General features: G+C 46.2%; 1 protein-coding gene across 1 annotated transcript in view; it reads left to right on the forward strand.

Annotated features, from left to right (window-relative positions):
• Window positions 1-34: 34 nt before the first annotated feature.
• Window positions 35-13,228, forward strand: part of TMEM50B (transmembrane protein 50B) — a 33,990-nt gene continuing 20,796 nt past the window's right edge. Inside the window, exons 1-2 of the mRNA XM_040423160.1 lie at window positions 35-133; window positions 2,706-2,838. Of these exons, the coding sequence (XP_040279094.1) occupies window positions 2,740-2,838 (99 nt within the window). The 5' untranslated portion in view covers window positions 35-133; window positions 2,706-2,739. The remainder of the gene's footprint in view (window positions 134-2,705; window positions 2,839-13,228) is intronic.

The raw sequence follows: 13,228 nt of genomic DNA on the forward strand, positions 1-13,228 counted from the left end.
ATGGCCGCCGCCTGCGGCGAATCCGCAGCGGCGCTGGTGATGATTGGTTGGCGTTAACCCCGCCCCTGGACGCCGTGACGTAGCTTCTGCCCCAGATGGAAGTAGTGTGATCCCAGGGGCTGAACTGCCAAGGGTAAGTCCGCACACCCCTTCACTGCCGGCCCCGTGACTACTGCTCTTATCCTGCCTGGCTTCTCAGCTGCCAGCGGAGAACTGCTGGTCCTTGTAGTACCACAATAGCCTAAAACTAATCTGTCACTGCGGTTATTCCCATGATATGGATGCACCTTACTAAGGGGATGTGGAAGCAATAGTGCCAGTTCCCAGTCCCTCTGCCCCTGGGAAACCATCAGCAGGATGCAAGCCTGCATACTGACTGTGCCATGAAGCAGGCTTTGCTGAGGGACCACCTTAGCTTTATGTGTTATGTATTTTGGTGCATGTTTGTGATAAATTAGATGTAAGTTGAAGTGAATAGATCCGCATCCGACCGACCCGCAAAAAATGCGGATCGGATGCAGACAAAAAAACATGGTCGTGTGCATGAAGCCTTAGGGTCCATTCACACGTCCGTATACACGGACACCGGCAATGTGCGTTCCGCATTTTGCGGACCGCACATCGCCAGCACTCTTATAGAAAATGCCTTTCTTGTCCGCAATTGCGGACAAGAATAGGACATGTTCTATTTTTTTGCGGAACGTAAGTGCGGATGCGGACAGCACATTCTGGCCCCATTGAAAATGAATAGGTCCGCACCTCTTCCGCAAAATTGCAGAACGGATGCGGACCCATTTTGCGGACGTGTGAATGGACCCTAAGGCTACATTCACATCGCCATATGTAATTTGTGATCCGCAAAAAATGCGGATGACGTCTGTGTGACTTCCATATCGCATCTGTTTTTTTTTTTTTTTTTTTTTCTCTTTTTGAGGATCCATTGTAACAATGCCTACCCTTGTCAAAACCGAGAAGAATAGGACATGTTCTATCTTTTTTGCAGGGCTACGGAACTGACATACGGATGCGGACAGGGTGGGTCCGCATCCTATCCGCAAAAAAAACGGCATGGACACGAAAACAAAATGTGTTTGTGTGCATGAGGCCTTAAGGGTTCATGTACACGACCGTGTAATTTTTTTGCGGTCCGCAAATTGCATGCCGCCCATGTGTCTTCCGCAATTTGCGGAACGGAACAGGAGGCCCATTATAGAAATGCCTATTCTTGTCCGCAAATGCCTATTCTTGCCACAGAGTGCTGTCCGCAACTTTTGCGGCCCCATTGAAATGAATGGTTCCGTATATGGAATCAAAATACAGCCCGTATATGAAACGCAAAAAACGTTTGTATGCATGAGCCCTTTTTTTGTTTTGTTTTTTATCGGCGTGAATTCCGCCCCTAAAATCCACCCTGACGCGCACGCCATTCACCTCCTGTTGATTTCAATCGGGGGGGAAAAAAAAGCAAGGAAATTTTGTGCATCGCGTTTTCGTTCTGCTTGCGGTGTTAAAAACATTCATCCTTGGGATGAGCAAATTTAATTTGTACATCTGGACGGTTTTACACTTTTTTAAGGAAACGTCCCCACAGTTCAGGGCGCTCCCTCCGCCGGCAGATGAACATGGCCGCACGTATCGCACTGGCCTTGTTGGGCCTACTGCGTGTAGCTGCGCATGCGCAAATGTAATGCCAGTAAACGGATTTTAGCAGTGCATGCACAATTGGCGATTCCTGTGACCAGGCGTAACATTTGCGCGTGCGCTGGTACTCAGTGACAGCGCATGCGTGAGATGATCAAAGCCCGCGTGATATGTGCGGCCATGTTCATCTGCCGGCACGTTAATCGTCTGTGGAGGGGCGCTCTCTCACAGATGTAAGATTCCTTCAGATTCTCTCGTTCCTGGTGCGGATTCCGCATTCAATCCGTATCCGAAGTTCCCGTTGGAATCGGTAGCATCAAAACCGCGTAAGAAAAAACAGCACAGAACTTCTAAGCAGATTCCACATTGTCTGTGTGAATACGGCCGTACTGTGGAATCCATCAGGTTTCTGCCTGGTAAAGAGAACTGAACCCTTACGGTATGGAGAGTACAAGATGGCAGCTTTGAAATCGGTGGAGACCGTATCAGTGTGAACAGAGCTCTATGGTACATGCGCCCTGTGGCGCCGCATTTAGTTCCTGCGGATACGTATTATCTGTAGGGACATGTATCGTTTGGCATGGGCGGAGAACTCTTCTAAAAATCATTTAAAGGGGTTGTCCTGTCTCGGTTTTTCATCACAAAGATGGGCACGACCACAGGGGAGGCGGCGGCGGCGTTATGGGAATGGCCGGGTGGTCGTCACTATGCCATTTCCACAACTCCCATAGCAGTGATTGGGGATGACTCTTTTAACCATAGTAAGGCGCCATATTTGGGGGGCTTCGGCCTCACCGTACGTTACCCCAGCATTGACCCTCCAGCTGTTGCAAAACTACAATTCCCAGCATGCCTGCACAGCCTACAGCTGTTAGGGCATGCTGGGAGTTGTAGTTTTGCAACAGCTGGAGAGATGCAGTTTTGGCATCCCTGGTCTGAAATTCCCTGCTGCTTCCCGATGGTGGAGACTACAGCAGCCTGTCATCTGTGTAGGGTCCGCTCATTATAGACTGTGACAGTGAAAGAGGATAACCCCCATCGTCCACTCTTTTCTCTTATCCTAGTTAATGACACAGCCTCTCACAGACAGCTGGTGAAATGGCCGGGTTCCTGGATAACTTCCGATGGCCGCAGTGTGAGTGCATCGACTGGGGCGAGAAGAGGAACACCATTGCGTCCGTGGTGGCCGGCGTTTTGGTAAGTCATGTGACTGCAGTGGCGTTACATCAGTAATAGAGCGATGACATCACAGACGGTGCCCTGTGATATATGGACGGCCCATGTCTGGCAGAGGGGATCTCTGCTGTCCTCTGCCCCAGTGTGTACAGCGACATCGCTTGTGCCTGGTGCGGCCAGTGCTAGGCGGCACTGATGGCCATTAAGGAGCTTGCTGTCTGTAGTCCCTGAATGCAAAATAACTTCGAGAACCTATCGCTGTATCACAGCAGTGAGGGGGCTGACGTAATTTAACATAAAAAAATAAAAATCATCTTTGTAAGCATAAAAACTGTAAATTCAGTCAGCAAACTGATCATGAGAGCGGCCATCTTGTGACTGGCAGCTCAGCGTGCTTTGTGCATAAAGGACCCCCCCTTCACATTTCAGGCTAGTGAGCTCTGCCCATAACAACCAATCAGATTGCACCTTTCATTTTCCAAAGGAGCTCTGAAAAATGAAAGGTGGCATCTGATTGGTTACTATGGGCAACTAAGCCAGTTCTACTTTATACCAGTTTGATAAATCTGCCCCCTATGTGTGTGAAGCAGTCCTGTCCTGCTGGTGTATCTAAACCCATCATGTTTGATATTGGGCTGCTGCAAAATGTATCTCGGCTCATGATAACTGATACCAAACCAAAGTCTATCATGTGTGATGCTGTCGCTGTATCTAAATTTAAAGAGGCGCTGTCACCACAAAATGCAATACAATCTGCAGGCACTGGAAGAGCGGAGTAGATTGATATATAGTTTTATAGGTAAAGATTCAGTAAAACTTGTGATTTATATGTTTATCTTGGCATTTTCCACCTCCTGTGAACAGCAATCGGTACAGGGAGGAGGAGTTACCAGTGACTGACAGCTGTCTCTGTATGCACACCTATACACACACTGCTATCAATCACTGGTGACTCCTCCTCCCTGTACCGATTGCTGTTTACAGGAGGTGGAAAATGCCAAGATATAAATGATGACAGGTTTTATTGAGTCTTTTCCCATAAAACTATATATCAACCTGCTCAGCTCTTCCTCAGCTTTCCCAACGGAGGTGATAAGGACTCTCTTTGACTCTGATGGGTGAATGATGGGCCTGTGACTATTTTCGGTATATGAGCCAGGAAAACACACACATACATACATATATACAGTACAGACCAAAAGTTTGGACACACCTTCTCATTCAACGAGTTTTCTTTATTTTCATGACTATGAAAATTGTAGATTCACACTGAAGGCATCAAAACTAGGAATTAACACATGTGGAATTATATACATAACAAACAATTGTGAAACAACTGAAAATATGTCATATTCTAGGTTCTTCAAAGTAGCCACCTTTTGCTTTGATTACTGCTTTGCACACTCTTGGCATTCTCTTGATGAGCTTCAAGAGGTAGTCCCCTGAAATGGTTTTCACTTCTCAGGTGTGCCCTGTCAGGTTTAATAAGTGGGATTTCTTGCCTTATAAATGGGGTTGGGACCATCAGTTGCGTTGAGGAGAAGTCAGGTGGATACACAGCTGATAGTCCTACTGAATAGACTGTTAGAATTTGTATTATGGCAAGAAAATAGCAGCTAAGTAAAGAAAAACGAGTGGCCACCATTACTTTAAGAAATGAAGGTCAGTCAGTCAGCCGAAAAATTGGGAAAACTTTGAAAGTAAGGGCTATTTGACCATGAAGGTGAGTGATGGGGTGCTGCGCCAGATGACCGGGCCTCCACAGTCACCGGACCTGAACCCAATCGAGATGGTTTGGGGTGAGCTGGACCGCAGAGTGAAGGCAAAAGGGCCAACAAGTGCTAAGCATCTCTGGGAACTCCTTCAAGACTGTTGGAAGACCATTTCAGGGGACTACCTCTTGAAGCTCATCGAGAGAATGCCAAGAGTGTGCAAAGCAGTAATCAAAGCAAAAGGTGGCTACTTTGAAGAACCTAGAATATGACATATTTTCAGTTGTTTCACACTTGTTTGTTATGTATATAATTCCACATGTGTTAATTCATAGTTTTGATGCCTTCATAGTCATGAAAATAAAGAAAACTCTTTGAATGAGAAGGTGTGTCCAAACTTTTGGTCTGTACTGTGTGTATATATATAATATATATATGTATGTCAGTACAAAATACATGTACCATATATTTTTTTATTTTATTCCGTGTAATCCTTATATATAGCTATTGTGACATTCCGCTGGTTATTTGACAATGGCGTAAATGTGGGTACCAATCATGTATATTTATGTAATTGTGTCAAATGATAATTACACAACGTCACAACTGGGGATATGAAATCAGCCACTGCAAAAAAAAAAAAAAAACACGGACTGGTTTTTAGGGAGACATCGCTGCCGGGATAGCAGTGAGTCTTCCACTACTTTCAGCCTTTGCATTGTGAAGGTTGAAAGCCACGGTTAGACCCGCAGCGCAGTCAGTCTGACGCTTCTCTCTGCAGCGTGTAGATGACATTTAAGAAAATCTCCTCCACTTTCCTGGTGCTGTAAACGCTGTGGATTCTCCTGCTGTTTACAACGCTGAATAAAATAATGGGAATATACAGTGTACGTTAGAGGGTAATGTGCAGAGTAACTGATTACACATAGGGGATGCTCGCTGAAGCACTACGCACCCTATAAGTAATGAGCAAATACCCAAAAAGTAATTATGTAAAATCTTTATTAATAAGGTACATAAAAATCTATAATCCCATAAAGGTTTTAAGATCCAATCAATGAGATCCAATCCTTGGGGTTCATTTACAGTGGCGGAAATAATTATTTGACCCCTCACTGATTTTGTAAGTTTGTCCAATGACAAAGAAATGAAAAGTCTCAGAACAGTATCATTTCAATGGTAGGTTTATTGTAACAGTGGCAGATAGCACATCAAAAGGAAAATCGAAAAAATAACTTTAAATAAAAGATAGCAACTGATTTGCATTTCATTGAGTGAAATAAGTATTTGAACCCCTACCAACCATTAAGAGTTCTGGCTCCCACAGAGTGGTTAGACACTTCTACTCAATTAGTCACCCTCATTAAGGACACCTGTCTTAACTAGTCACCTGTATAAAAGACACCTGTCCACAGAATCAATCAATCAAGCAGACTCCAAACTCTCCAACATGGGAAAGACCAAAGAGCTGTCCAAGGATGTCAGAGACAAAATTGTAGACCTGCACAAGGCTGGAATGGGCTACAAAACCATTAGCAAGAAGCTGGGAGAGAAGGTGACAACTGTTGGTGCGATTGTTCGAAAATGGAAGGAGCACAAAATGACCATCAATCGACCTCGCTCTGGGGCTCCACGCAAGATCTCACCTCGTGGGGTGTCAATGGTTCTGAGAAAGGTGAAAAAGCATCCTAGAACTACACGGGAGGAGTTAGTTAATGACCTCAAATTAGCAGGGACCACAGTCACCAAGAAAACCATTGGAAACACATTACACCGCAATGGATTAAAATCCTGCAGGGCTCGCAAGGTCCCCCTGCTCAGGAAGGCACATGTGCAGGCCCGTCTGAAGTTTGCCAATGAACACCTGAATGATTCAGAGAGTGACTGGGAGAAGGTGCTGTGGTCTGATGAGACCAAAATAGAGCTCTTTGGCATTAACTCAACTCGCTGTGTTTGGAGGAAGAAAAATGCTGCCTATGACCCCCAAAACACCGTCCCCACCGTCAAGCATGGGGGTGGAAACATTTTGCTTTGGGGGTGTTTTTCTGCTAAGGGCACAGGACAACTTATTCGCATAAACGGGAAAATGGACGGAGCCATGTATCGTGAAATCCTGAGCGACAACCTCCTTCCCTCTGCCAGGAAACTGAAAATGGGTCGTGGATGGGTGTTCCAGCACGACAATGACCCAAAACATACAGCAAAGGCAACAAAGGAGTGGCTCAAGAAGAAGCACATTAAGGTCATGGAGTGGCCTAGTCAGTCTCCGGACCTTAATCCAATCGAAAACCTATGGAGGGAGCTCAAGCTCAGAGTTGCACAGAGACAGCCTCGAAACCTTAGGGATTTAGAGATGATCTGCAAAGAGGAGTGGACCAACATTCCTCCTAAAATGTGCGCAAACTTGGTCATCAATTACAAGAAACGTTTGACCTCTGTGCTTGCAAACAAGGGTTTTTCCACCAAGTATTAAGTCTTTTTTTGTTAGAGGGTTCAAATACTTATTTCACTCAATGAAATGCAAATCAGTTGCTATCTTTTATTTAAAGTTATTTTTTCGATTTTCCTTTTGATGTGCTATCTGCCACTGTTACAATAAACCTACCATTGAAATGATACTGTTCTGAGACTTTTCATTTCTTTGTCATTGGACAAACTTACAAAATCAGTGAGGGGTCAAATAATTATTTCCCCCACTGTATATGGACAGATTATTTGGCCAATTATCGGGACTAAACATTTGAATGTATGTTCCTTATAATTGTCCTGTGTAAATGTATGGAAACATAGAATGTGTCGGCAGATAAGAACCATTTGGCCCATCTAGTCTGCCCAATATACTGAATACTATGGATAGCCCCCGGCCCTATCTTATATGAAGGATAGCCTTATGCCTATCCCATGCATGCTTAAACCCCTTCACTGTATTTGCAGCTACCACTTCTGTAGGAAGGCTATTCCATGCATCCACTACTCTCTCAGTAAAGTAATACTTCCTGATATTACCTTTAAACCTTTGCCCCTCTAATTTAAAACTATGTCCTCTTGTAGCAGTTTTTCTTCTTTTAAATATTCTCTCCTCTTTTACCTTGTTGATTCCCTTTATGTATTTAGCAGTTTCTATCATATCCCCTCTGTCTCGTCTTTCTTCCAAGCTATACATGTTAAGGTCCTTTAATCTTTCCTGGTAAGTTTTATCCTGCAATCCATGTACCAGTTTAGTAGCTCTTCTCTGAACTCTCTCCAAAGTATCAATATCCTTCTGGAGATATGGTCTCCAGTACTGAGCACAATACTCCAAATGAGGTCTCACTAGTGCTCTGTAGAGCGGCATGAGCACCTCCCTCTTTCTACTAGTAATGCCTCTCCCTATACACCCAAGCATTCTGCTAGCATTTCCTACTGCTCTATGACATTGTCTGCCTACCTTTAAGTCTTCTGGAATAATGACCCCTAAATCTCTTTCCTCAGATACTGAGGTTAGGACTGTATCACAGATTTTATATTCTGCTCTTGGGTTTTTACGTCCCAGGTGCATTATCTTGCACTTATCAACATCAAATTTTAGTTGCCAGATTTTTGACCATTCCTCTAGTTTTCCTTATCACCAATCACCTGACAAATGAGCAAATGCAATAAAGCAATATTTTTTGCTTTATAAGATATGAGAAGGAAAATCTGAAAAAATATATTTTTCATCAGACCCCCAAAGTAGACCCTCAGTCTTCTTCAAAACTCAGATCAGACCCCCCATATCCGACATCAGATCAGATTCACACATGGGGCCACTGATCAGATTCACACATGGGGCCACTGATCAGATTCACACATGGGGCCACAGATCAGATTCACACATGGGGCCACAGATCAGATTCACACATGGGGCCACAGGCATCTTTCCTCTAGATTTTTTGTGTTAATTCAGCAACATCTTATTTCAAGATCTCTGTTTGCAGTCAGCGAATAGAAATATTCTCATTTACACAGAGAGGTTAAATTAAAACTGTACCGACCTTTTATTAATAGTGTTTGTTTGAAAGTACTTGTTTTGAGAGCACTTCTTCCTAAACAAAAAAAAATAAATGTCCTTCGTCATCCTCTTATGTGAAGTAGTGTAACAGTACCTGTCCTTTCAGGTGACTTTTGAAAATAAGACGATAACACGATATATGACTCATTTTCACCAGTTTTCCCCATTGTATGGCTCCATCTCTAATTGACTGTTTTCCCTGAGCTTGTGGGTGCAGACTAGCAGCCATGATGTCTGCCATACACAGCACATGGAGAGGACACCCTGCTCCCTTATCTCTCTGTAGCACACCTTTAGAAGCAGCAGCATGGAGGACATTATACAGATGTAATGAGCAGTGTAGCTGTGAATCCAGCACTGGAGTAAAGTACAAAACTAACTAGAGCCAGCAGTGTCTGTGCCTCTGTCTCCCTCCAACAGCTCCCCCCCCCCCCTTCCCTCCATTGACCACTATGAATTTAGGGAGAGCAGATTACAGCTATATATACTCACTAATTAAAAACAGCTGTTCGAAAGGATGGATTAGGCTACTTTCACATTAGCGGTTTTTGCTGATCCGTCATGGATCCGTTACCATAATACAACCGCATGCATCCGTCATGAACGGATCCGGTTGTATTATGTCTTCTATAGCCATGACGGATCCATCCATCATGAACACCATTGAAAGTCAATAGGGGACGGATCTGTTGTATTAGAAAAAACAGATCTGTCCCCATTGACTTGCATTGTGTGTCCGGACAGATCCGTCTTGCTCCGCACCACATTACGGACAGAAAAACGCTGCTTGCAGTGTTATTCTGTCCGCGATGGGAGCGCAACCAAACGGAACGGAATGCATTTTGGTGCATTTTGTTTCGTTCAGTTTTGTCCCCATTGACAATGAATGGGGACAAAACTGAAGCGTTTTCTTCCGCTCAATAGCTAATGTGAAAAGTAGCCTTAGGAGTGCACAACCAAGATGGAAGCAGCTACGTCTCTAAATGCTGAAACCAAAAGCAAAGTTAGGCACCATTTCCGTATTAGTTTGACCTCCTTGGAAAATCCATCCGTGAAGAATCCGTGTTTGGTCCCTGTGTCCGTTTTTTGCCCTCCATGTGTCATCCGTATTCCACGGACGATGCTAGGCTGAAAATAGATTTCCAGAGCATCTCCTACCAATGGTCCATGAAACACTGACATAACTTGTATGCTGTGCGTGTTGTCAGTGGTTTTCCACTGACCCATAGACTTCAATGGGCATGTTTGGTCCCACATCATGGACCAAAGTAGTGCATGATCTTTCCACTGACCAACTAACCCCCTGCCCTCCAAAATGAATGGAGCGGTAGGTCACGCATACTCATTAATTCTCCATTCCATCTTTATGAGACTGCAGGCAATAGCGGAGTATAGCAGTCAGGTTTTGTTCCAGCCGCTCGTGGTGTAGGGAGGGGATGGCTATGTTGCTGAGGAGGCTGCTGGTGGCCCCTGAGTGTAACTCCAGACTGCGCAGCACAGAAACCAGCTAAGTCAGCTTCTTCTTCCTCCAGGCCTGGTCTACACAGCTTCAGACTACTTGCCATGCTAGTTGGCATCCCCAGCAACGTGTGCATGAGGTTGCGGGCTTCTCGGTATCTCTGCTCTGCGCCGCGTACGCCAGCTCCACTTCATTGACAAACTACACCAGCAGGTGTGACCTGATCGACGATGTGGTGCAGAGCAGAAGAAGTCCAAAACCTCATGCCCATCTTGCTGGGGATGCCAACTAACATGCCAAGTGGTTTGAAGCTGTGCAGACCAGACAAGACCAGGCTTGCAGAAGATGTTGGTGATTGAGCTGGTTCCCGGGGCTGGACAGAGTGCACACAACACCTGCTACGCTGTGTTCTTAATTTTTATTATGAGAGGCGAAGGGAGCAGACAATAGAGCAGGGGTCCTCAAACTTTTTAAACAGGGGGCCAGTTCACTGTCCCTCAGACCGTTGGAGGGTCGGACTAAAGTTTAAAGGGGTATTCCCATCTTGGACAATGGGGGCATATCGTTAGTGAATAGGAGCGTACCGCGCATGCGCTGCCCATGCTCCCATTCATTTCTATGAGGCAGACGGAAATAGCCGAGCCAGCGCTCGGCTATTTTCGGCAGCCCCATAGAAATGAATGGAGGGCAGCTGCGCATGCGTAGCGCGCCCTCCTTCACTTTCGGGGCTCCGTTCTCTATATAGGTGCGGGTCCCAGCGGTGGGACCCGCACCTATAGGACAATGGGGGCATATCCTAGCGATATGCCCCCATTGTCCAAGATGGGAAAACCCCTTTAACTATGAACAAATTCCTATGCACACTGCACATATCTTATTTTGAAGTGAAAAAACACATTTCCCTACCCCTGAACGTCTCCTTCTCCTTTCTTCTTCTCCGGACTTCCTGTGACGCAGCTGCACATGAGGTTCACAGTTCTGGAAGGAGGTGCGCCTGCGCGGCAAGACGAATAGAACCAGTGGCGGATCCAGAGCTCCCCAATACTATACTGCAGAAACAGATAATACCACTGATAATATTAGTGCCACACAGAACCCCCCCATATAAAATACCCCGTCTTTGTGGCCTCAGTAAATGTCCCCATAGTGCCCCCCAATAATGTGCCAGTAAGAGGTGCCCCAATAGATGCCCCCCAATCATGTGCTATTGAAAAGTGCCTCCCCCCACTCATGTACCAGTAATAAGTGCCACTCTCCTCTCCCCCCCCACTCATGTGCCAGTCTCCTCTATGCTGCCACCCCCCCATGTGCCAGTAATAAGTGCCAATTATGCCCCCCACCCATCACGTGCCAGTCTCATCTTTGCTGCCACCCCCCATGTGCCAATAATAAGTGCCAATTCTCCCCCCCATCATGTGCCAGTCTCCTCTATGCTGCCACCCCCCCATGTGCCAGTAATAAGTGCCAATTATGCCCTCCACTCATCATGTGCCAGTCTCCTCTCTGCTGCCACCCCCCCATGTGCCAGTAATAAGTGCCAATTCTCCCCCCCATCATGTGGCAGTATCCTCTCTGCTGCCACCCCCCATGTGCCAGTAATAAGTGCCAATTCTCCCCCCCCCCATCATGTGCCAGTCTCCTCTTTGCTCCCCCCCCCCCCCCCCCCATGTGCCAGTAATAAGTGTGGCAGAAAAATTGGCCTATTTAATAAAATAAAAAAAACACTGATACTTACCTCCTGCGATGCGGTGCGATTCTGGCCTGTGTCCTGCTCTGTACTGCTCAGGCGGCGCGATGACATCATAGGCTGCGGGCCTTGTGCTGGCAGCCTATCAGAGGAACAGGGAAGGGAGACGCATCTCCCTCCCCTGCCACCGCACAGCAATCTGTATCCCTGTCCTGAGGACGGCGATACAGATCACTATGGAGATGAGCGCAATGGAAGCGCAGCGCTCATCTCCTGCTGTGCCCTGCAGCCGCCAACGCTGCCTACAGAACTGCTGAAACGGCCAAAACACCCGGCGGGCCGGATCAGTGTCCTCGGCGGGCCGCATGTGGCCCACGGGCCGTAGTTTGAGAGGTTCCTCCATGCTGGGACCGGCAGCAGCCCCCTCACCAGCATTCTCACCCTCTCTCCTGACTGTTTCCATGTACGCCTGACCTTGTTGTCGGTGAACTATGAGGGCAAAGTAACAGTTCATTAAAGGGGTTTTCTGGGAGTTCGATATCGATGTCCTATGTTCAGGATAAGTCATAAATATCAGATCGGTGGAGTCCAACTCCTGTCCCTCTGCTGATCAGCTGTGTGAAGAGACCGTGACGTTCCTGTGATGTCAGGTTCCTAGGCCAGTGATGTCACATGGCCTATTTGTAGCTCTGTCCCATTCAAGTGAATGGGCCTGGGCTGCAGTACCAAGCACAGCCACTATACAGTGTACGGCGCTGTGCTTGGTATACTGTGAGCACCGCAGCCTTTTCAAACAGCTGATCGTCAGGTGCCAGGGGTCGAACCCTTTTAACTAGAATGTTACCATAACTGAAAGCAAACAGAGATCTTGATGGTTGAGGAATTAAGACCCAAGAATATATTAAAAAGTGTTCATTTTTCATTTTACAATGATTTAACGAGGTTGTCCAGGCTTGGATCCAACAACCCCTGGGTCCTCCCCTGAGCATAGGAAAAAGCAATCCCCTATCCGCGGTCCTACAGCTGCTTCATTTCCAGACGCTTTTGGTCCCTGTGGCTTGGTCCAGTGACCACAGTGACCAATCCCAGGCCTCAGCAGTCACAGGACCGACGCAGCAACAGGACTGGTAAATTTTTTATTTTATTTTTTCCCAATCCCTTTACATTTCCTGGACAATCCCTTTACATTTCTCAAAGATATAAAGCAAGAACCTCAGGAGATTGATCAGTGAGGCTTGTGGTGGGGATTTTGACCTCAGGGTGGTCTTTAGGGACCTGTTATGCTGCTGTGGGACAATTATGTGCGTGGTGTCCGCTGCTCAATTCAAAGGGAGCACAGGCCCCAGTGGTGGGACCCTCCATACATCAGAAACGTATCCCCTCTCCTGTTGGGGGACATTTACTCCTGGGGGCCACTATGGGGGACGTTATTACTGCTGGGGAACATTATGTATACTGCAGGGGATGGGATTTTATAAAAAAAAATAAAAATAAAAAGCCAATTAAATTCATCCAATTTTTAA

Source organism: Bufo bufo, chromosome 3 (assembly GCF_905171765.1).
Source record: "Bufo bufo chromosome 3, aBufBuf1.1, whole genome shotgun sequence".
NCBI classification, from domain to species: Eukaryota; Metazoa; Chordata; class Amphibia; order Anura; family Bufonidae; genus Bufo; species Bufo bufo.